This window comes from Delphinus delphis, chromosome 5 (assembly GCF_949987515.2).
Source record: "Delphinus delphis chromosome 5, mDelDel1.2, whole genome shotgun sequence".
Taxonomy (NCBI): Eukaryota; Metazoa; Chordata; class Mammalia; order Artiodactyla; family Delphinidae; genus Delphinus; species Delphinus delphis.
In genome coordinates, this window is record NC_082687.1 from 86,634,769 (window position 1) to 86,657,846 (window position 23,078).

At 36.5% G+C, this 23,078-nt stretch overlaps 1 protein-coding gene across 4 annotated transcripts in view; it reads right to left on the reverse strand.

Moving 5' to 3' along the window:
* The window catches only part of TBC1D19 (TBC1 domain family member 19), a 156,701-nt gene that overhangs the window by 57,256 nt on the left and 76,367 nt on the right, over positions 1-23,078 (reverse strand). For all 4 annotated transcript variants that reach the window (XM_060011772.1, XM_060011771.1, XM_060011770.1 and 1 more), the window contains 3 exons: positions 11,332-11,404; positions 7,935-7,973; positions 6,303-6,415 (listed from right to left, as the gene is read on the reverse strand). In XM_060011772.1, the coding sequence (XP_059867755.1) occupies positions 6,303-6,415; positions 7,935-7,973; positions 11,332-11,404 (225 nt within the window). The remainder of the gene's footprint in view (positions 1-6,302; positions 6,416-7,934; positions 7,974-11,331; positions 11,405-23,078) is intronic.

Genomic DNA, 23,078 nt, shown 5'->3' on the forward strand with positions numbered 1-23,078 from the left:
GGAACACAGTGGAAAAGCTAAGATGCTTAGAGTTATGTCTCTTCTTAAAAATAAAATAAGTTTAAAATTACAAACTGATATATGACCATTAAAATAAGTGAAACAATCTAAAGCTGGATAAAGAAAAAGTTAATAACCTTTTCTTCTTCCCTGCCACCACACTGAAGAAACTAATGTTATTTGTATTGTATTTGTAACATTATTTGTAATTTGTATTCTTCCATACTTTTCTCCATGCGTATACAAATATATAATATTTAAGGATTTTAGTTGTTTTTTTAACATAAAATGGAATCATTCTATACTTATTTTTCAGTTTCTAGTGTATATCATGGTCATCTCTCTATGTCTTTTTAATAACTACATACACTTTAATATTTTTGAAGCTGTGCTACAGATGTATCACAATTTATTTAACCATTCCTTTAGCCTATAGATGGCTACTCAGGTTGTTTCTAGTTGTTTGTCACTACAAATACTGCAATAAATATCCTCATGCACATATGCTTTTGTATCTATGGGATAAACTGGCAAAGGTAGGATTGTAGGCTGAAGGCCATATATATATATACACACACACACACACACACACACACACACGCACATATATCTTTAGTTGGACTACAAATTGCCTAACTACTTTCCAAAAAAGTATCAATTCAAATTCCCACCAGCAACCCATGAAGCACAAAGTTTACCTATATCCTCACCATTTTAACTTTTCCATGGATGAAAAATGGTTATCTTACTGTTGTATTAATTTGCACTTTCCCAAATACTAATAAAGTTGACATTCTTTCATATGCTTACTGGTCATTTGAATTTCCACTTCAATGACTTACATATTTTTCTATTAGATTACATTTATTTTATTAACTTGTCAGGCTCTTTATTGATAATGAGGATTAACCTTTTGTCATTTGTGTTACAAATACTTTTTCTTCAAATTAATATGTGTTGTTTGATTTTTGTTTATGGTATACATTGACAAATTTTTAAAAAACTCTTTATGGCTTTGGATTTTCTTGCTTCCCTTAGGCAAGGCTCTCCTACATCACATGTTTATACAAATATTTTTCTAGTTTTTTCTAAAATTGACTTTTTTTTTTTTTTTTTTTTTTTTGCGGTACATGGGCTTCTCACTATTGTGGCCTCTCCCGCTGTGGCGCACAGGCTCCGGATGCGCAGGCTCCGCGGCATGTGGGATCTTCCCGGACCGGGGCATGAACCCGTGTCCCCTGCATCGGCAGGCGGACTCCCAACCACTGCGCCACCTGGGAAGCCCCTAAAATTGATATTTTTAATCTAAATGTTTATAACCTACCTGGAATTTATTTTTATATATGGTAAGCCAAAGGTCTGAGTTTTCTTTCAGAAGGATGGTTATCAGCATCCTTTATTAAATAAACCATGCATTTCCAATTGAAATAAAACTCCAACACCTCCCTATCAGAAATAGATTCAGCAGGCAGAAAATCAGTAAGGTCGAAGTTGAACTCAACAACACCATCAATCAACTGGATATGATGGACACCTGTACACTACTTTATCCAATAACAGTAGAATACACATTCCTCTCAAACTCACATGGAACATTCACTAAGATAGACCACATTCTGGGTCATAAAACATAGCCTTAACAAATTTAAAAGAATAGAAATCATACAATGTCTGCTCTCAGACCACAGTGGAATTAAACTAGAAATCAATAACAAAAAGATAACTGGAAAATCCTCAAATACAGGGAGATTAAACAACATACTTCTAAATAACACATGGGTCAAAGAAGAAATCTCAAGAGAAAGTTAAAAATATTTTGAACTAAATGAAAAGGTAACTTATCAAAATTTGTGGGATGCAGTAAAAGCAGTGCTTAGATGGAAATTTATAGAATTGAATGCATGCATAAATTAGAAAACAAGAAAGATCTAAAAATCAATAATCTAAGTTTCCACCTTAGGAAACTAGAAAAAGAAGAACAAATTAAATTGAAAGTAAGCAGAAGAAGAGAAATGATAAGAATTAGAGCAGAAATAAATGAAATTGAAAACAGGAAATCAATAGAGAAAAATAATTGAAACAAAAAGCTAGTTCTTTGAAAAGATCAATAAAACGAATGAGCCTTTAGCCAGGCTAACTAAAAAAAAGAAGAGAAAGGACACAAATTACCCAAATCAGAAATGAAGGAGGGTACATCACTACAGATCCTATGGACATTAAAAGGATAATAAAGGTATACTATGAACAATTCTCTGCCCACAAATTTGATAACCTAGATGAAATGGATCAATTACTTGAACAAGACAGAATTTGCTGAAACTCACACAAGAAGAAACAGACAAGCGGAATAGGCCTACATCTATTAAAGTAATTGATTTAATAATTAATAAGTGTCTAAAACAGACAGTACCAGGCCCAGAGGGCCTCATTGGTGAATTCTACCAAACATTTAAGGAAGAAATTCTGCCAGTATTCTACAATCTCCTTCAGAGAACAGAAGCAGAAGGAATACTTCTTAATTCATTCTATGAGGCCAACATTACCCTAATACCAAAGACATTATAAAACAAGAATTTATAAAATATAACAATTACCAATAATGTAATAGGATATTTCAAGAGTATTTTGTATAAGCTTTGGCAAAATAGATATTTAACAGTAATAAATTATGATTATAAAAAGCAATCTTTGAAAAGCAAAATAGCCCAAATTTTTAGCATCAGAGAATATTAAAATTTTAGTATATGTATCTATTTTATATTTTATGCAGACTTACACACTATCTCTTTAACTAAAGAAAAAAGGAAATATACTCTCAGGAAGTCAAAGAACTCACAGAACATTTCTAACAGTTTATACTTAATTGTTCATTAAGCATTTAGATGAGCTGACCATTTCTAGATGCTGTACAAGATACTGACTTTACAGATGATGAAGAAGAAAAAAATCCCTGTCCTCAGGTACTCAATCTAGAAAGGGAGGCAGCCAAATAAAGTAAGAAGTATGGTATATGTTTCTCTGTCTTTAGGTCTTTGCTCCTGCACTGGTTATGGTGGGAGAAAAATGAAGGATGTATCTAAGAGTAGCAGTGATGGAGTTGGGAGAAGACAAGGTAGAGGAGATATTAGGAAGGCTTCTCAGAAAAGGTGATGGAATAAACTGCATGTGAAAGAAAAGTAGAATATCCAAGAAGACAAAAGTCTGACAAGGTTTTTTTTTTTTTCAGGTGGGAAGAGAGATAATTCAGCATCTCTTGGATGACCACAAATAAATTGAGGTAAAGATTATACCTTTTCTTTTAGATATCATGAGTCTGATACACTTTCAGACCATGTATTAGAGTTCTACAGGAAACTGGAAATAAAAGTTTTAGGCTTAAGACAAAGTTTGGTTGAAAACAGAGTTGAAGCCATTATGGAAAAGGTGACTGTGGATGAGACAGTCCAGGGAAAATGTGCAGGGTGAAAAGAGGATCAAAATTGAATTCTGAGAAATACAAGCACTTGAGGTCTAGCAGGCGAACCCAAATGCAGACTTAAAAAAAAAGAAAAAAAAAAAAGAAAAAGAGGGAAAGAAGAACTAAGAAAACAGGATGAACTAAATTAAAGACCAAGAATATTTCAAGGGCAGAATAGATAATAGTATCAAATGCAGTAGATGTGAAGACTAAAATGTATCCACTGTTCCTTGGTAACTTTAGCTAGGACAGTTATAGTCATGTAGTGGGGTGTATGCCAGACTATGGTAGACTGAGTGATTAATGGGATTAAGGAAGTAGGAGCATCTAGCATAGACTTTTCTTGCACAAGGTTTAGATGTAAAAGTAGAGGCAAGAACAGGTGCTGATGCAAGTAAGTTTACAGGTTTGGTGGAAGGAATTTGAATGAGTTCCTTCTGATGACTTCTGTTTTCTCTGGTTAGGAGAAGGTGAGATCTTTTGCTAAGACTCTGAAAATAAGTGGCTGAGGAGAGTGAAGGACAGAAACAGGCACTGGGAAGACTAGGTGAGCTGACCAGAAAGATCTAGGATGGTCAGGCATTATTGCAGACCTTTAGGTCAGGTTGTGGAGAACCTTATTGTGAAATCACTAAAGGAAATCTTAAATGTTAATACTCATCTTGGCTATCTTATCAGTAAGCAAGAACCTAGAGCAAAGTATAAGACAATTTTCTACTTTTAATTAGCAAACTGAAATTAAGCAAAAAGATTTAAATATGAATGTTTACTAAATATGGATATTTTGATCCAGAGATCTAGAGAGCTGTAGAAAAGAAAACATATAAAAGCAATTCTTTTAAACTTATCACATATTTTCTTAAAAAGAGAAAAAAATCAAAGTTAAATAATGTTCTAGTAAAAGTACTAAATAAATTAACTGCTAGGAACTTAAAGCATTAAATCCCAAGTCTTTCTATTGAGGTAAGATTTTAAAAATAGCTTTATGAGTGTGAAATTTGAAATATTCCATTTATCTAACTCCTCAACTATGATGCATTTGTATGTGTAGCTTATTTTAAGTGATTGGAAAGTAATTGAACAAAAAGTTCTGATAAAGTGTTCTTCATAAGAAGTAAGTATTCTCCCTCTCTCTGCCTCTCGCTCTCTCCCCCTCCACCCTCTAATGTACCACCTACAACAATTATTTCGGAACCGCTATAGTTTGTTCAGGTCACACATTTACAGTGAAAATAAATGTAAGTGATAGAAAATGTTTTATTCAATAAAATCAAGATTGCCTTCTGATAATATTAATTTCTATTTACAGATATGCCATTTTGAATATAGAAAATCAAGATAACTTAACTCCAGAATTCAAGTGTAAAAACTGCCTTTGAACTTTATACAATCATTATCTGGGATTACTACTTTTATTCTACAACTATACTTCTGGAAAGATTCTAAATCTATTTTTGAAATGGTAGTAGTTAGTTCCTCTGCAGAGACAGGACATGCTAACTTAGCTCCTGATCAGTGAAGTTGGTAGGTCATCTACACAGGTCAGGACAAGAACTACTACCTCTTCTACAAGAGTTGATACACTCACAAAAAATGCCCAGCGTACACTCAAAACTGTTTTGTAAACTGTTACTTTTAAAGTGTCACCTCAAAACATCAGTAGTATCATTTGGTTTAAAACTGCTCTAAAATAAATCACAAGGTTTATTCTTTCAAAAAGGAAGCAAGTGATTTTTGATAGTGCTGTTCAGAGCGGGAGATTTAAAATACTCACACACACACACACACACACACACACACACAAGCATGCATGCACAATTTGCAAAGGTTACAGGTGTAGTTTTTATAATATATGTTAATAATGTTTGATTTTCTTAAAAACTGCATTATTATAAATTATAATTAATTTATAACATAATTACATGTAATATGTAATTACTATTGCTACCATCAATGGTGACCTGTTATATCAAGTACTGTGTTAATAAAAGACTCACATAGATTTCATTTAATTCTTTCAACCACACTGGGATATAAAAATTATTACCTATATCTAAGTATGGGTAAGTTGAAGTTTGAAGAAATTTAACTCACTCAATGACTTATTTCAAATAAGTTGAGGGAGCTAGGAGTTGAAACTAGGTCATATGATTCTAAACAAAACCCATATTTTTAACTGCTAGGTTAGGGAACTATTAGTTTGCTATTTATTAAAATCTTTAAATAGATGATTTATAGGATCAGTGGGCTTCAGCAAAAAAAAAAAAAAAAAAAAATTCTCCAAAATATTTCAAAAAGAATCAATGTCTTAAACTTGTTTCTTTGTTGAATCTATTACCTGTCTGTTGGTGATTTCTCTTCATATTCATTTTATTTCCTAAAATAAGATGTTCTTATACTTAGAAAAATAACATTCCCACATAATCTGTCAATTTTTAAACCCATAAAAATCATGCATATTTTGAAAGTAACTGTAGGGACAAAGTAGTCATTTACGTATATCGAGCTGTCCATCTTTATTTCTCCCTATTATAACTCCCAGTTCTACCACACATCTTCACTGATCTGAATTGGTGGACTCCACTTCTTAAGATTTTACTTATTGTTCTGTTGTATGTATAGGTTCACCCTATCCAACTAATTATTAATAACAAAAACATCTATGTTAAGCACACAGTGATTAAATTTTATGTTAATCTTATCTTAGAACTCTAAACTACAGTGAATTTGAAAATTAAAAAGGGAGTAAATATTAGACTAAGAAAAAAATATTTCTACTTTGAATGCAGGTCTTTGAAAAACAAATATCAAATCTGGCCCATCCTTTTTCCCTTTTTCTTCTTACCTCAGGTTGGCTGGAAATATTCAAAATGAGAGCCCATAATTCAGCTCTCAGTGCTGTGGGACTTCCTTGTCTGATATACTGTTGAGCAGCAGCACTATCTTGTTCTGATAGAACTGTCAAAAGTATATTAAAATCTCATTAGAAAATTCATAATGTAAGAAATAACATTGAAATCTTTAAAAATCTTTTGGGAAGCTAACATTTCATCTTTATGTCTAACATAACTGCATCATATCTTGACAATCTTCTTTTACTCTCAGATTTTTGATGTGGCCTTATTTACAGCCCTGTAAGTTTCAAGCCGTAAGCTCCTCCACCTCCTACCCCATCAGGTAAAAGTTTTTAATGTAGGTACCTTGATTTCACTGTGCTTTAACTATAGCTCCATGGATGTGAAACTTGTGATGCATATGTAGAATAATTTTTGGATTTCATCATCACATGAAGTCATAGCTACAGAAACCCTAAATTTCTTATGCATATTCTACTAAGTCATGAATGTTCTAGTGTTTGGAAGTGGTATACTATTTGAAGTATTATGACTGAGAATTCTAAAGAATGTAGATATCCATTCTATTCGATGACATTTTAGCTATCTGCCAAAATCAACAGAAGAGAGGGATTTTTAAAGAAGTAAAAACAAAAAGATCTGATAACCTTTTAAAAAGGCCAAAAATTATTCATAAGCAGTCAAGTTCACAAAATTAATATATTATCCTTTTGTTTTCATCTTTATGTTAATGAAAATACTAGCTATTAAGTCTGGAAATTAAGCCCCCGTCCAAAACAAACAAACAAAACCAAAAAATAAAAACAAAAGAAGAAATACTAGACAACTGCTGATATTTGTCAAACAGTTTTGTTTTCTTATATTTTCTTCTTAAAAGAAAAAGGAAAAAAATCTTACACTAAATGAGAATGAAACAAAGGGACCACATGATAACTTGCAATTGTGTTTAATGAAAATATCAAATCATACAAATGCAGTCTTCTAAATAAATAGGATTCTGAAAAATTGAACTAGGGAGTTTAGAACATGATAATATAATTGCCATAGAAGATTTATTCTGACACAAGACTTACCTGCACTTCATATTTCAAAGACAAAACAGGATTTATAAAAATAAGGAAAAGAATCTTAAAAAGATGGGGAAAATTTGCTCTCCAGAACACTAACATCTGCTTCAGTTATTAAGCCCTACCATGGTGAACAGTCGCTGGGAAGTGTGACAGCTATTATTCTCTCCTGATGCAGGAGCATATTCCTATTAACACTAATGAGAAGGGTGTGGGCACATCAAAGAGAGAACCTGGCTCTTTGATTTTAAAATGAAATTCTACTGTTGAATGGATTAAGCTAATATCCTTGAGAAATGCATGCCTGCATTTATCATTTCCTTTTTAGTGAACCATCTGTGTACTTCTTTACCTGACATTTATTGATAAAGCCAAATTGATGCATTTCCCCTCTTTATAAAGATTCCCATTGTTTTATCTACATTGTTAAATTTTATTCCTTTTTAGGTCTTTAGCTTCTCAGAGATTAAATTTCAGTTGAGGGTATACGATACAGACATTTACTTGAGACTATCTCATTTTCAGAAATTAAAATAAGTATAATCAAAAGCTTACCTTTTTGCCCAATACGTACATGCTCATTTTCAAAAAGCTCTAAAAATGATAAAATAAATAAAATTATTAGATACAAATATAATCAGCCACATTTAGAACAATATTATGTAAATGTTTTCTGGTGTTGATGCTTTTAATTATTTTCAAAGCTGAATGGCTCTCCAGGAAACTATAAGAATATTTATCTTTATATGTGGAAAAATCTTTTTTCTAAGTTATTTCAAGTTTGTAGAAATAAAAAGGAAATATATTTAATCAGAAGAAAAGATTGACAAACTAATTTTCTTTGTTAAAATAATACAGAATATCTTCTCACAACACAAATGTTTGTCCATTCATCTTTGACTTTTTTTCCTAAAAACAAAACAAAACTTATTGATAGCTTTATTTGCAAATCCCTACTTCTACTCTAATCTACCATGAAAGCAAATCTAATAAAAGCCTTAATACTTTATAGGAAATCCCACTATACCAATGCCATTTAAAAAGATTGTATGGGAGAAACAAAGATTTGTTTTTAAAGTACCAATCATAATGGAAATAACCTCCTAAACTAGATCATATTAAAACAGAGAAACATCTGTTCATCAAAAGGTACCACTGAGAGTGAAAAGGTAAGTCACAGAGTGGAAGACTGTATTTGCAATACATATATCCAGCAAAGGACTTGTACTTAGAACCTGTAAAGCACTCCCGGTAAGTCAATTTAAAAAAGACAACTATCTGATACAAATAGGCAGAAGCTGTGAACAGGTTCTTTACAAAAGAGGTAATCCAATGGACCAATAAACATATGAAAAGATGCCCAACCACATCAGTCACCAGAAAAATGCAATTAAAACCATTATGAAATACACACCCATCACAATGGCTAAAATGAAAAAGAGTGACAATTCTAAATGCAAAGGAAATGGAGCAAATGAGCTTCTCATACAAAGGTGGTAGCAGTGTGAATCAGTACAGCCATCTTGGAAAACTGTTCGGCAACATCTACTAACACTGAATATATGCACACCCTATGATAGCAGCACATCGCTCTCAGGTGCGCATCTTATACCTATGTGCACCAGGAGACTTACACAAGAATATGCACAGAAGCACTACTGATAATAGTCAGCCCCCTATGTCTGTGGATTCAACCAACCACGGATTGAAAACATTTGAAAAAAAATTCCAGAAAGTTCAAAAAAGCAAAACTTGAATTTGCTGTGTGCCAAGCACTACACTGAATCTGTGTGAATGAACTGATGTGTTGGCATACCCTGCTGTAGTCTCCCGCCATTTCATGGATCCTCAGTCTCCAGCACTTGAATTTGAGTATTGTTTACCTTGTGTCTCGTCTGTCACTTACGTTGTGTGCACCCTTTGTTTCTGTGAAAAAATGGCTCCTAAAGAGCAATTAAGTGGTCAAAACAATCCCTCAAAAGCTATGTAAAGCAATTATACTCCAATAAAGATGTTAAAAATAATAATAATAATTTTTTAAGAAGCTAAACAATCCCTCAAAGGCTAAGAGGGAGCGTTAAGTGCTATCTCTCAACAAGAAAATTAAAATCTTAGATCTTTTGAAAAGCGGCATATTTCTTGCCAAGGTGGGCCATAAGGTCAGTAAAAACAAATTGAGCATTTGCAAAATAAAGCAGAAAGAAGCTGAAATTTGTGGAAGTGTTTGTGCTGCCCCTACAACAGCAAAAGTGGTCTCTCATTCATGACAAATTGCTCACAAAGGCGTCAAGTATGTGGCTGGAGGACATGTCACAGAAGCATATCCCTGTTCATGGCAAAATGATGTGTGAAAAAGCACTTAGCCTCTGTGAATACTACTGTGACGGGGTTGAGGAGAATGAAGGAGTTTAAGGCTCATAAGGGATGGCTGGCTAACTATGTAAAGTGCTACAGCCTCAAGAACTTAGAGATCATGGGAGAATCAGCATTGGCTGATGCCAAGGGAGCTTCAGCGTTCTCAGAAGAGCTCAAAAAACTTATAGAAGAGAAAGGCTACCTTCCAGAGCAAACCTTCAATTGTGATGAAATGGGCTTGTTCTGGAAGATGTCCAATCGTACTTATATCCATAGGACAGCAAAGTAGGCCCCAGGGTTCAGGGCCTGGAAAGATCACCTTAGGCTGGTGCTGTCTGGCAATGCAACAGGTCACGTGATCAAGCCAGGCCTCATCTACTGAGCAAGCAATCCCCAGGCCCTTAAGAACAAAACCAAAAATTGCCTGCCTATGTTCTAGCAATACAAGAAGGCTTGGGCAATGGCCATTTTGTTCTTGGAGAGGTTCCATCAGTGTTTCATTCCTGAAGTAAAGGGATGAAGAGAAGGGGCTGCCATTCAAGGTCCTCCTCATAACTGACAACACTCTCTGCTTCACTGGCGAGAATGTGGACATGATGTTCCTGTCTCCTGCAGCAGCGCACTGAGGTGAATTAACACCTACCTTGCCTTCAGGACGTTTCGTGCTGCCCCTGATGCTAACCCTGACTGAGCAGCATTATTGATTTACGAAAGAGCTTCACAACTGCAGGTGCATTTTTGCTTCCCGCAGAGGCTGTAGATGCCTTAAGTCCTGAGACCGCCGATGCATGCTGGAGGCAGTTCTGGAGTGAGGTGATCAGTGATTTCAGGGGCTTCTCCACTACTGATGCAGAAGTCAGTAGTATTTTGAATGTTGCAGGGGAAGTTTGGTGGGGAAGGCTTCTCTGACATGATTGGAGACAATGTTGAGGAACACACAGAAGAGCGTAGAGAAACCCTTACCAACAAGGAACTTGAAGATCTGCTGAAATCCTCTAAAGATGATGGTGATGGTGATGATCATGATGCAGAAGATTTAGAGGAGGCAGAGCCATCAATCTGGACACTTGAAAATTTTGCAGCAGTTTCTCAAGTATGATTAGAGAGAGAACATACATGTGTGTGGAAGTGGGGATGGGAGTAGCAGGAGGGGGAGGGACAGTGTGAGGAGGCAAGAGATGAGACCTGAACAGTAAAAATAGTGGTTATCCTTGACACAGGGGATAAAGATTGAAAGATGGTAGGAAGGGGCTTCAGTTTATTGATCTGGGTGGTAATTTAGTTAGGTGTGTCCAATTCATGAAAATTTATTGAGCCATTCTCTTAGAATTTTGCCAACAAAATTACTTACATATGTCTAATGAGTTTTCAAAATTATTTTAAAGACCCTCAAATAAAAAGACAAATATCTAGTTGAACTCTAATAATTGTAACATACAAGATTCTATTCAATAATTAATAGTAACCAAGGAGAGGCAAAAAGCATGTTAGTTGCCAGATATTAAAAAAGTTACTAGATTAATTTGGAAATGGCAAGATAAACCTTAACCTCACTCTCATTTTCATTTAGTATATGCCATATGGGAGAAATACTAACCAGGAGGCACTTGTGTAGAGTCATCTATACCAAGTTGCCCTGCAGTTAAGCCAAGTTCCACAAAGAATTCTTTCTGAAAAATAAAACACAGAATTACCATGCATCTCAGACTTTGCTACACATTATTTTAAAAAAATCACCTTCACCTAAACATCAACTTAAATGAAAATTACAATGTAAAATAAATCTTTGCTTCATTCAAATATCTAAAGAAGAAAAGAATATTATTGAACTTTTAGATAGTAATGCTTTAGTCCAAAATTTTCCCTTTTTAGGTAACAAACTAATCAGTAAAAGTAAGGAATAATTATTCTGAGGAAAGAATAATAAAATTTAAATCTCTCCTGAAACATACATACACACACAGCATATGTAGCACTTAGCAATTTTATTTTCTAAATTCATTGTCTAAAATTACCAATATAATTCTGTATCTGTGCTTTCTATGGTACTGTACTTCACTCAGCTCTTAATCAAATAAATACTGCAAATATCCAAAACAACTTAAATTAATTTTTAAGTAAAATTAGACTACCAAGTACTCTGCTAAAATAAGAATAAATTAGATTTACTCTCCAGACTTCCTCTACTTATCTAGTAATGTCTAAGGAAAGTAATCATGTTTGTCTGTTGTTTTATAAATATATAAAAAACAACCCCAGGGCTTCCCTGGTGGCGCAGTGGTTGAGATTCCGCCTGCCGATGCAGGGGACGCGGGTTCGTGCCCCACTCTGGGAGGATCCCGCGTGCCGCGGAGCGGCTGGGCCCGTGGGCCGTGGCTGCTGGGCCTGTGTGTCCGGAGCCTGTGCTCCGCAACGGGAGAGGCCACGGCGGTGAGAGGCCCGCGTACCGCAAAAAAAGAAAAAAAAAAAAAAAAAAAACAACCCCATAGTATTCACATTACTTTTATTCCCTAAGTAATTAAATATTTCTATTAATATTTGCCTCAGTGTTTTGTTACTATTCTAATTGCTAAAACCAAACTCCCTTTTCCTTTAAAAAATGGAATTAGTTTTAATCCTTCATAGTTATCTATGATTATTTAAGTTAGTGATTTATTTGCATCCCTCATAAGACAGTTATTCAGCCTAACACACATTTCATTTCTGTATCAATTTTAAATAACTGCCATTATATTTCAATTTTTAACTAAACTAATTTTAATCTATACTTTTAAAAAGCACTGCAACTTATGTTACCAATTTTTAATGACTCAAGTGGTAAAAATTCACTGCTTTGGATATTTTTTACTCTATGTCAGTAGACCTGGTCCCTAATCTCAGATTTCCTTCTCTATGAACATGTATTACCTTTTTTCAACCTGTATCAAAGAATATAATCACACCATATTGAAATTATCTTTTTACTGTCCATCTCCTCATTAGCCTGAAGCTCTTGGAAGACAGAGACTATCTCTTACACACATTTGCACCTCCTGTTCTTAGCACAGTGCTACGTGACACATAACAGTGGGGAGTCAGTAAATAGTGAACCACACTACTGAGTTCTAGTTCCCACCTGCTGTCTCTACAACACTGAATTAGTGAACAGGAATTAGTCAGCAACTTCTCTTTAGAGTTAATAAATTTCAGTTTCAAGAAATTCCCTTTTGACAAGAAAGGGGTATGGGGTTAAGAGATATAGATTACTACATATAAAATAAATAAGCTACAAGAATATATTGTATGACACAGGGGATATAGCCAATATTTTATTTTATTTTATTTATTTTTTAATAGATCTTTATTGGAGTATAACTGCTTCACAATACTGTGTTAGTTTCTGTTGCACAACAAAGCGAATCAGCCATATGCATACACATGTCCCCATATCCCCTCCCTCTTGAGCCTCCCTCCCACCCTCCTTATCCCACCCCTCTAGGTCATCGCAAAGCACAGAGCCAATCTCCCTGTGCCACGCTGCTGCTTCCCACCAGCCAACTATTTTACATTTGCTAGTGTATATATGGAGATGCTACTCTCACTTCGCCCAGCTTCCCCCTCCCATCCCATGTCCTCAAGTCCATTCTCTATGTCTACCTCTTTATTCCTGCCCTCAACTAGGTTCATCAGTACCTTTTTTTTTTTTTTAGATTCCATATATATGCGTTAGCATACGGTATTTCTTTTCCTCTGTCTTACTTAACTCTGTATGACAGACTCTAGGTCCACCTACCTCACTACAAATAAGCAACTTCGTTTCTTTTTATGGCTGAGTAATATTCCATTGCCTATATGTGCCACACCTTCTTTATCCATTCATCTGTCGAGGGATATTTAGGTTGGTTCCATGTCCTGGCTACTGTAAATAGTGCTGCAGTGAACACTGTGGTACATGACTCTTTTTGAATTACGGTTTCCTCAGGGTATATGCCCAGTAGTGGGATTGCTGGGTCATATGGTAGTTCTATTCTTAGTTTTTTAAGGAAACTTCATACTGTTTTCCATAGTGGTTGTATCAATTTACATTCTCACCAACAGTGCAGGAGGGCTCCCTTTTCACCATACCCTTTCCAGCATTTGTTATTTCTAGATTTTTTGATAATGGTCATTCTGACCAGCATGAGATGACACCTCATTGCAGTTTTGATTTGCATTTCTCTAATAATTAGTGATGTTGAGCATCTTTTCATGTACCTCTCGGCCATTTGTATGTCTTCCTTGGTGAAATGTCTGTTTAGGTCTTCCTCCCATTTTTTTTTTTTTTTTTCCTCCCATTTTTTTAACTGGAGTGTTTGTCTTTGAGATTGAGCTCCATGAGCTGTTTGTATATTGTGGTGATTAATCCTTTGTCTTTGTCTGCTGTTTCATTTGAAAATATTTTCTCCCATTCTGAGGGCTGTCTTTTTTTTTTTTTTTGCGGTAGGCGGGCCTCTCACTGTTGGGGTCTCTCCTGTTGCAGTGCACAGGCTCCGGACGCGCAGGCTCAGCGGCCATGGCTCATAGGCCTAGCCGCTCCACGGCATGTGGGATCTTCCCGGACTGGGGCACAAACCCGTGTCCCCTGCATCAGCAGGCGGACTCTCAACCACTGCACCACCAGGGAAGCCCTGAGGGCTGTCTTTTTGACTGGTTTAAGGTTTCCTTTGCTGTGCAAAAGCTTTTAAGTTTAATTAAGTCCCATTTGTTTAGTTTTGTTTTTATTTGTTACTATAGGAGGTGGGTCAAAAATGATCTTGCTGTGGTTTATGTCAAAGAGTGTTTTTCCTATGTTTTCCTCTAAGAGTTTTATACAGTGTCTGGTCTTACGTTTAAGTCTTTAATCCATCTGGAGTTTATTTTTGTGTATGGTGTTAGGTAGTGTTCTAATTTCAGTATTTTACATGTAGCTGTCCAGTTTTCCCAGGACCGCTTATTGAAGAGGCTGTCTTTTCCCCATTGTATGTTCTTGCCTCCTTTGTCGTAAATTAGGTGCCCATATGGGCATGGGTTTATCTCTGGGCATTCTATCCTGTACCATTGATCTATATTTCTGTTTTTGTTCCAGTACCATACTGTCTTGACTACTGTAGCTTTGTGGTATTGTTTAAAGTCAGGGAGCCTGATTCCTCCAACTCTGTTTTTCTTTCTCAAGATTGCTTTGGCTCTTTGGGGTCTTTTGTGTTTCCATATGAATTGTAAAACTTTTTGTTCTAATTCTGTGAAGAATGCCATTGGTAGTTTCATACGCACTACACTGAATCTGTAGATTGTTTTGGGTAGTATAGTCATTTTCAGAGTATTGCTTCTTCCAACCCAAGAACATGGTATATTTTTCCATCTGTTTATGTCATCTTTGATTCCCTTCATCAGTGTTTTACAGTTTTCTGAGTACAAGTCTTTTGCCTCCTTAGGCAGGTTTATTCATAGGCATTTTTTTCTTTCTGTTGCTGTGGTAAAGGACAGTGTTTCCTTAATTTTTCTTTCCGATTTTTTGTTGTTGGTGTATAGGAATGCCAGAGATTTCTGTGCATAATTTTGTATCCTGCAACCTTACCAAATTCATTGATGAGCTCTAGAAGTTTTCTGGTGGCATCTTTAGGATTTTCGACATATAGTATCATGTCATCTGCAAACAGTGACAGTTTTACTTCTTCTTTTCCGATTTGGATTCCCTTTATTTCTTTTCCTTCTCTGATTGTTGTGGCTAAGACTTCCAAAACTCTGTTGAATAAGAGTGGCGAGAGTGGACATCCTTGTCTTGTTCCTGGTCTTAGTGGAAATGCTTTCAGTTTTTCACCATTGAGTATGCTATTTGCTGTGGGTTTGTCATATATGGCCTTTATTATGAGGAGGTAGGTTCCCTCTCTGCCCATTTCCTGGAGAGTTTTTATCATAGATGGGTGTTGAATTTTGTCAAAAGCTTTTTCTGCATCTATTGAGATGATCATACGGTCTTTATTCTTAAATTTGTTAACGTGGTGTATCACATTGATTGATTTGTGTATATTGAAGAATCCTTGTATCCCTGGGATAAATCCCACTTATCATGGTGTACGATCCTTGTAATGTGCTGCTGGATTCTGTTTGCTAGTATTTTGTTGAGGATTTTTCATCTATTTTCATCAGTGATATTGGTCTATAATTTTCTTTTTTGGTGTTATCTTTTTCTGGTTTTGATATCAGGGTGATGGTGACTTCGTAGAATGAATTTGGGAGTGTTTATCCCTCTGCAATGTTTTGGAAGAGTTTGAGAAGGACTGGTGTTAGCTCTTCTCTAAATGTTTGATAGAATTCGCCTTTGAAGCCATCTGGTCCTGGACTCTTGTTTGTTGGAAGATTTTTAATTACAGTTTCAATTTCATTATTTGTGATAGGTCTGTTTATACTTTCTAATTCTTCCTAGTTCAGTCTTGGAAAATTGTACTTTTCCAATTGTACTTGTCCATTTCTTCGTGGTTGTCCATTTTATAGGCATATAGTTGTTTGTAGTAGTCTCTTATAATCCTTTGTATTTCTGCAGTGTCAGTTGTGATTTCTCCTTTTCCATTTCTAATTTTATTGGTTTGTGTCCTCTCCCTTCTTTTCTTGATGAGTCTGACCAAGGGTTTATCAATTTTGTTTATCTTCTCAAAAAACAGCTTTTAGTTTTACTGACCTTTGCTATTGTTTTCTTCATTTTCATTTCATTTATTTCTGCTCTGATCTTTATGATTTCTTTCCTTCTACTGACTTTGGGTTTTCTTTGTTATTCTTTCTCTGGTTGTTTTATGTGTAGGGTTAGATTGTTTATTTGAGATTTTTCTGGTTTCTTAAGGTGAGATTGAATTGCTATAAACTTCCCTCTTAGAACTGCTTTTGCTGCATCCCATAGGTTTTGGGTTGTCATGTTTTTATTGTCATCTGTTTCTATGTATTTTTTAATTTATTCTTCAATTTCTCCAATGATCTCTTGGTTATTTCGTAGTGCACTGTTTAGCCTTGTATTTGTGTTTTTTACAGTTTTTTTCCTGTAATTGATTTCCAATCTCATGGCATTGTAGTCAGAAAAGATGCTGGATACGATTTCAATTTTCTTAAATTTTCCGAGGCTTGATTTGTGACCCAAGATGTGATCTATCCTGGAGAATGTTCCGTGTGCACTTGAGAAGAAAGTGTATTCTGCCACTTTTGGGTGGAATGGTCTATAAATATCAATTAAATCTATGTGGTCTATTGTGTCATTTAAAGCTTATGTTTCTTTATTTATTTTCTGTTTGGGTGATCTGTCCATTGGTGTAAGTGGGATGTTAAAGTCCCCTACTATTATTGTGTTACTGTCGATTTCTCCTTTCATGGTTGCTAGCATTTGCCTTATGTATTGAGGTGCTCCTATGTTGGGTGCATAAACATTTATAATTGTTATATCTTTTTATTGGATTGATCCTTTGATCATTATGTAGTGTCCCTCCTTATCTCTTGTAACAGTCTTTATTTTACAGTCTATTCTATCTGATATGAGTATTGCTACTCGAGCTTTCTTTTGATTTCCATTTGCATGGAATACCTTTTTCCATTCCTTCACTTTGTATGTGTCCCTAGGTCTGAAGTGGGTGTCGTGTAGGCAGCATATATATGGGTCTTGTTTTTGTATCCATTCAGTCAGTCTGTGTCTTTTGGTTGGGGCATTTAATTCATTTACATTCAAAGTTATTATCGATATGTATGTTCCTATTACCATTTTCTTAATTGTTTTGGGTTTGTTTTTGTGGGTCTTTTTCTTCTATTGTGTTTCCTGCCTAGAGAAGTTTCTTTAACATTTGTTGTAAAGTTGGTTTGATGGTGCTGAATTCTCTTAGCTTTTGCTTGTCTGAAAAGCTTTTGACTTCTCCATCCAATCTGAATGAGATCTTTGCTGGCTAGAGTAATCTTGGTTGTAGGTTTTTCTCTTTCATCACTTTAAGTGTATCCTGCCACTCCCTTCTGTCTTGCAGAGTTTCTGCTGAAAACTCAGTTGATAACCTTACGGCGATTCCTTTGTAGGTTATATTTTGTTTTGCCCTTGCTGCTTTTAATATTTTTTCTTTGAACTTAATTTTTGCTAGTTTGATTAATATGTGTCTTATTGTGTTTTTCCTAGGGTTTATCCTGAATGGGGCTCTCTGTGCTTCCTAGACTTGGATGACTATTTCCTTTCCCATGTTAGGGAAGTTTTCAAGTATAATCTTTTCAAATATTTTCTCAGACACTTTCTTTTTCTCTTCTTCTTCTGGGACCCGTATAATTTGAATGTTGGTTCATTTAGTGTTGTCCCAGAGGTCTCCGAGATTGTCTTCAATTATTTCTTTTTTCTTTATTCTGCTCCTCAGTAGTTATTTCCACCATTTTGTCTTCCAGCTCACTTATTCGTTCTTCTGCTTCAGTTATTCCGATATTGATTCCTTCTAGTGTATTTTTCATTTCAGTTATTGTGTTGTTCATCTCTGTTTGTTTGTTCTTTAGTTTTTCTAGATCTTTGTTAAAGTTTTCTTGTATTTTCTCAATCCATGCCTCCATTTCTATTTCCGAGATTGTGGATCACCTTTACTATCATTATTCTGAATTCTGTTTCAGGTAGATTGCCTATTTTCTCTTCGTTTATTTGGTCTTGTATGTTTTTGCCTTGCTCCTTTATTGTGACATATATTTTTGTTGTCTCATTGTTTTCTTTTTTTAATGAGTGAGATTGTGTTCCTGTCTTACTGGTTGTTTGGCCTGAGGCTTCCAACACTGGAGTTTGTAGGCTATTGGGTAGAGCTGGGTCTTGGTGCTGAGATGAGGAACTCTGTGAGACCTCACTCCCATGAATATTCCCTGGGGTCTGAGGTTCTCTGTTAGTCCAGTGGTTCAGACTTGGACCTCCCACTGCAGGAGCTTTGGTTCGACCCCCAGCTCGTGAACCAAGATCCTGCAAGCTGCAAGGGGTGGCAAAAAAAAAAAAAAAAAAGAGCATAGTAACAAAGTAAAAAATAAAATTAGACTAGGAAATTATGATATGTTAGAAAGAATACAAAAATAAAAATATAGATGAATCAACAACCAAAAGATACATCAGTACCACAATAGTAAAAAAGAGGAGAAGGGAAAATTAAAAAAAAGGGGGGGGAAAGGCCTTGGCTGTGGAATGCAGGGCCTAAGCAGGGGTGAGGTTTGGGCGGTGGGCAGGGAGGCTGGAAAAGGCCCTGGGGGCTGTGGGGCGTGGGGCTTAGGCTCAAGGAACAGAAGGGGCCCAGGTGTGCCCTTTCCCTGGTCTCAGAGGGCAGGTGACCTCACCTGGGAGCCCAGCAGGCTTCCTGGCTTGAGTGGGTGGGGCAAACGCCCTCCTCTCCTCTCCTCTCCTGCTCTTCGGGTCTGGGAGGGCCCCTCCTGCCTGCCTCTCCTGATCTCCCCAGCCTCCCTCTTATGCCCCCAAAGACCAATGTGGCCGAGGTGGGGGGGGGCGGCCTTGGAGGGCAGGAAACAGGCCTGGGAGTTCAGCAGGGTCCCTGTGCTGATCCCCTGCCCTCCAAAGCTACCTCCAGGCTGCGTGGGACCCTTTTGATATGGGTAAGTCTAACCCTGACACTGTGAACTAGGTTTGAGGGCCATCTATTGAGGCATCATATGAGACTCACTGAGTCTCACTAAGTTCAGTATTCACACAGACAGACCAGGGTTACAGATAAACCATGCATCATCAGGTCAGAATCACTATCACCAGTTTACATCATTCAGGAAACATGGGGACAACTATCCCTCATGCCTGCAGACATTAGGTATAGTTACAATTTTTTAAAAATTTGCCACAGGCTTTTTGTTCTCCAATAGCTAAGAATGAATCCACACCAGCTCCAGGTCCCTTCAGACAGACAGAGGCAAAATTAGCCCCACTTACGCACATGCTAAACATTTTCATACATTATCCTTTCCCTGCTTCTTTATCTAGCAAACTCCTTCAAACTATTTCAAATGGCAGTATCTCTGAGAAGACCTCCCACCACCTCTAGGAAAAGAATCTGTCACTTCTTCTGTACAGCCATATCACTTTGTATAAACTGCTACTAATAGGGCTTCTAACATCTTTTAAAAATAACTTCTTAAAAATTATTTTTTAATGAAAGTTGTAGTAGTAATGTTTAATAGTTATATACTGCTTACTACTTTCCAAGGACCATCTATATGCTTTATATTTACATATAAGTTTCCTAGGGCTGCCAGTGGTACAAAAAGTACCACTAACTGGTTAGCTTTAAACAATAGAAACTCATTCTCATGGTTCTGGAGGCTAGAAGTCCAAAATCAAGATATTAACATGCTCTCCCTGAAGGCTCTAGGGGAGAATCTGTTCCATGCCTTTCTCTTAGCTTCTGGTATTGCTGGCAATCTCTGGTGTTCCTTGGCTTATAGATGCAACACTCCAGTCTCTGCCTGTCATATGACATTCTCCTTGTGTGTCTCTCTTCTGTGTCTCTTCTCCTCTTCTTATAAGGACACCAGTCATATTGGATTTTGGGCCTACCCTACTCCAGTAAGACATCATCTTAATTTCATTGCATCTGCAAAGGCCCTATTTGCAAATGAGGTCACATTCACAGGTACTGGATGTCAAGATTCAACATATCTTTTGGGGGGGGACACAATTCAACCCATAACTTATATCTTAACTTACTGATCTGCACAACACTTCTATGAGATACTATTGTCCAGGGCTTCCCTGGTGGCACAGTGGTTAAGAACCCACCTGCCAATGCAGAGGACATGGGTTCAAGCCCTAGTCTGGAAGATCCCACATGCCACAGAGCAACTAAGGTCATGCGCCACAACTACTGAGCCTGTGCTCTAGAGCCCGCGAGACACAACTACTGAAGTCTGTGCGCCTAGAGCCCATGCTCTGCAACAAGAGAAGCCACCTCAATGAGAAGCCCACGCACCGCAACGAAGAGTAGCCCCTGCTCGCCACAACTAGAGAAAGTCCGCGCTCAGCAACAAGGATCCAATGCAGCCAAAAAAAAAAAAAAAATACATACATTTATTTAAAAAAAAGATACTATTGTCCATATATTAAATAAGAAAACTAAAGCTCAAGGTTAAGAAAAACTTGCCCAAGGTCACACAGCCAGTGAGTGGCAGAGCAAGAATTTAAACCCAGGTTAGTTGGCTTCAGAATCTAATCACCTAACCACCACACTATACTATCTTTACGGGCAATAAACAGAAGTCAAATCAGCTAAAAGACTTAACAACAACAACAAAACAGCAGTTCCCTATTTATGCACTCCTCCCCAACACACACATACACAACACACACACACACACACGCACACACACACGCAATCATACTTAGCCCACTATTCAGGAACAACCACTTTCAGTGTTTTTTTTTTTTTTTTTGCGGTACACGGGCCTCTCACTGTTGTGGCCTCTCCCATTGCAGAACATAGGCTCCGGACGCGCAGGCTCAGTGGCCATGGCTCACGGGCCCAGTCGCTCTGCGGCATGTGGGATCTTCCCGGACCAGGGCACGAACCTGTGTCCCCTGCATCAGCAGGAGGACTCTCAACCACTGCACCACCAGGGAAGTCCAATTTCAGCTTCTTTTTCTGGTATTTACACCCATATTTCAAGTAACAAGTATATATTGTTATTTTTAATTTATCAGTTTCAAATATCTACTGATTTTTTAATGATAAATGAGGATTTTTAGCTCATGTACATTCTCTTTTCGTCCCTCTATCATTCCATTATAAGTATATATCAATTCTTGATTAAATCCATATTAAGAGTTTACATTATTATTACTATTTAAAAATTATTCACTGCTGAGGCAAGGAGTATGCTATAAATATGTTTCCTTTCCTAAAATATGTATCTTTTTCATACAGTCCATAATTAAACCGTTTTTTCACTTATGCAATTTTCTGTAATCACTTACCTCTTCCTCTACCCTTTAACAACTCTGAAAAGACCCTCCACAATACAATTTTGCATGTGGTTAAACCTGTCAGATCATCTTTACTTTTGGTGTTTTTCTTGCAGGCACTCATCCTGGAACCCTCCAACCTCCTGTTCCAAACTGGAATCGCTCTGCTCTGGTCCTGTTGCACAAACTTTGTCCTGGAACCTCTCTTCACTGTCATTTTGGAAATTGTTCTTCTCTTAGGTTGGAATCCCATTTCCTGGATCCTCTGTTTTGCTCTTTTTGTTTTTGATCTTGTTTTGGAGCATTTCTGCCAATAGCTCCCTTAATAAGAGTAAATATTTGAGATCACATACATCTGAAAATGTCTACTTCAAATTCTCATTTGATTGACTGTTGGTTACATACAGAATTCTAGGCTTGAATTCATTCAGATTTTTAAAGGCTTTACTTAAAAATCTTCTGGCTTCCAGTCTTCCTGCTGAGCGGTCAGATGCTTGAAACTTTATATATACTCTGTTTTTCTTCCATAAAAAGTTTTTAGTCTTCTCCTATTCAGGTGCCTTGGGTCTTCTTTCATTCACAGCATTGGGTACTGGGTTGGCCTTTTCACAATGAAGATTCCTGTCTTTCCGTTCTTAAAATTTTTAATAATTCCTTTACCTCTGTTTTCTCTTTCTAGAACTCCTATTGGTCAGGTGTTAGCCCTTCTGGATCGATCCTCTAATTTAAAAAAAATACCTTTTCCTTTTTATTTTTCATCTCTTTGGCTTTTTTGCTTTTGCTCTGTTTTCTGACAGACATTTCCTGGGCTTTCTACTGATTTTTTTTTTTTTTTTTGGCATACCGTATTTTTGAGTCCTATAAGCTCTTTTTTCATTTTCTAATGTTTTGTTTTGTTGTTTTAATGAAATTCTATTCTTGTTTAATGAGTAATATCTTCTCTCTGAGAATATTAATGTTTGCTTTACATCTTCTATTGGGGAGAAATGGTTAACAACAGGCTAACCTTTTTGTCCATGTGAAGATAACCTTGGGTTTACCTTCTCTCAGCACTGTTGACCTGAAAATGTACTGGATCACACAAAAAAACTGTGGAGAGGAAAGCCAGCTATATTACTAAGCAACATAATTTACTGAAAAAATATGACCCTTGACTGGTAAATTATATCTGAAATGGAAGACTGTAAGTGGACTATAAAAATCTAATGGAAAACACAGGCCTTAGCTACCTGGTGTGCCTCTTGAGAGGACTTGGAAGCTATGGTCATGTGCATTATAAGAAATAGTTCCTATCGCATATGAGACTTTCCTATGCTGTGCCTATGTAGCCTTGGCACTTCAAATTGCATGCATTCCTTGTGGGGCTAGGAAGTAGCATCTGGTTGGCTGCAAGGACTTCCAATGAAGATCTA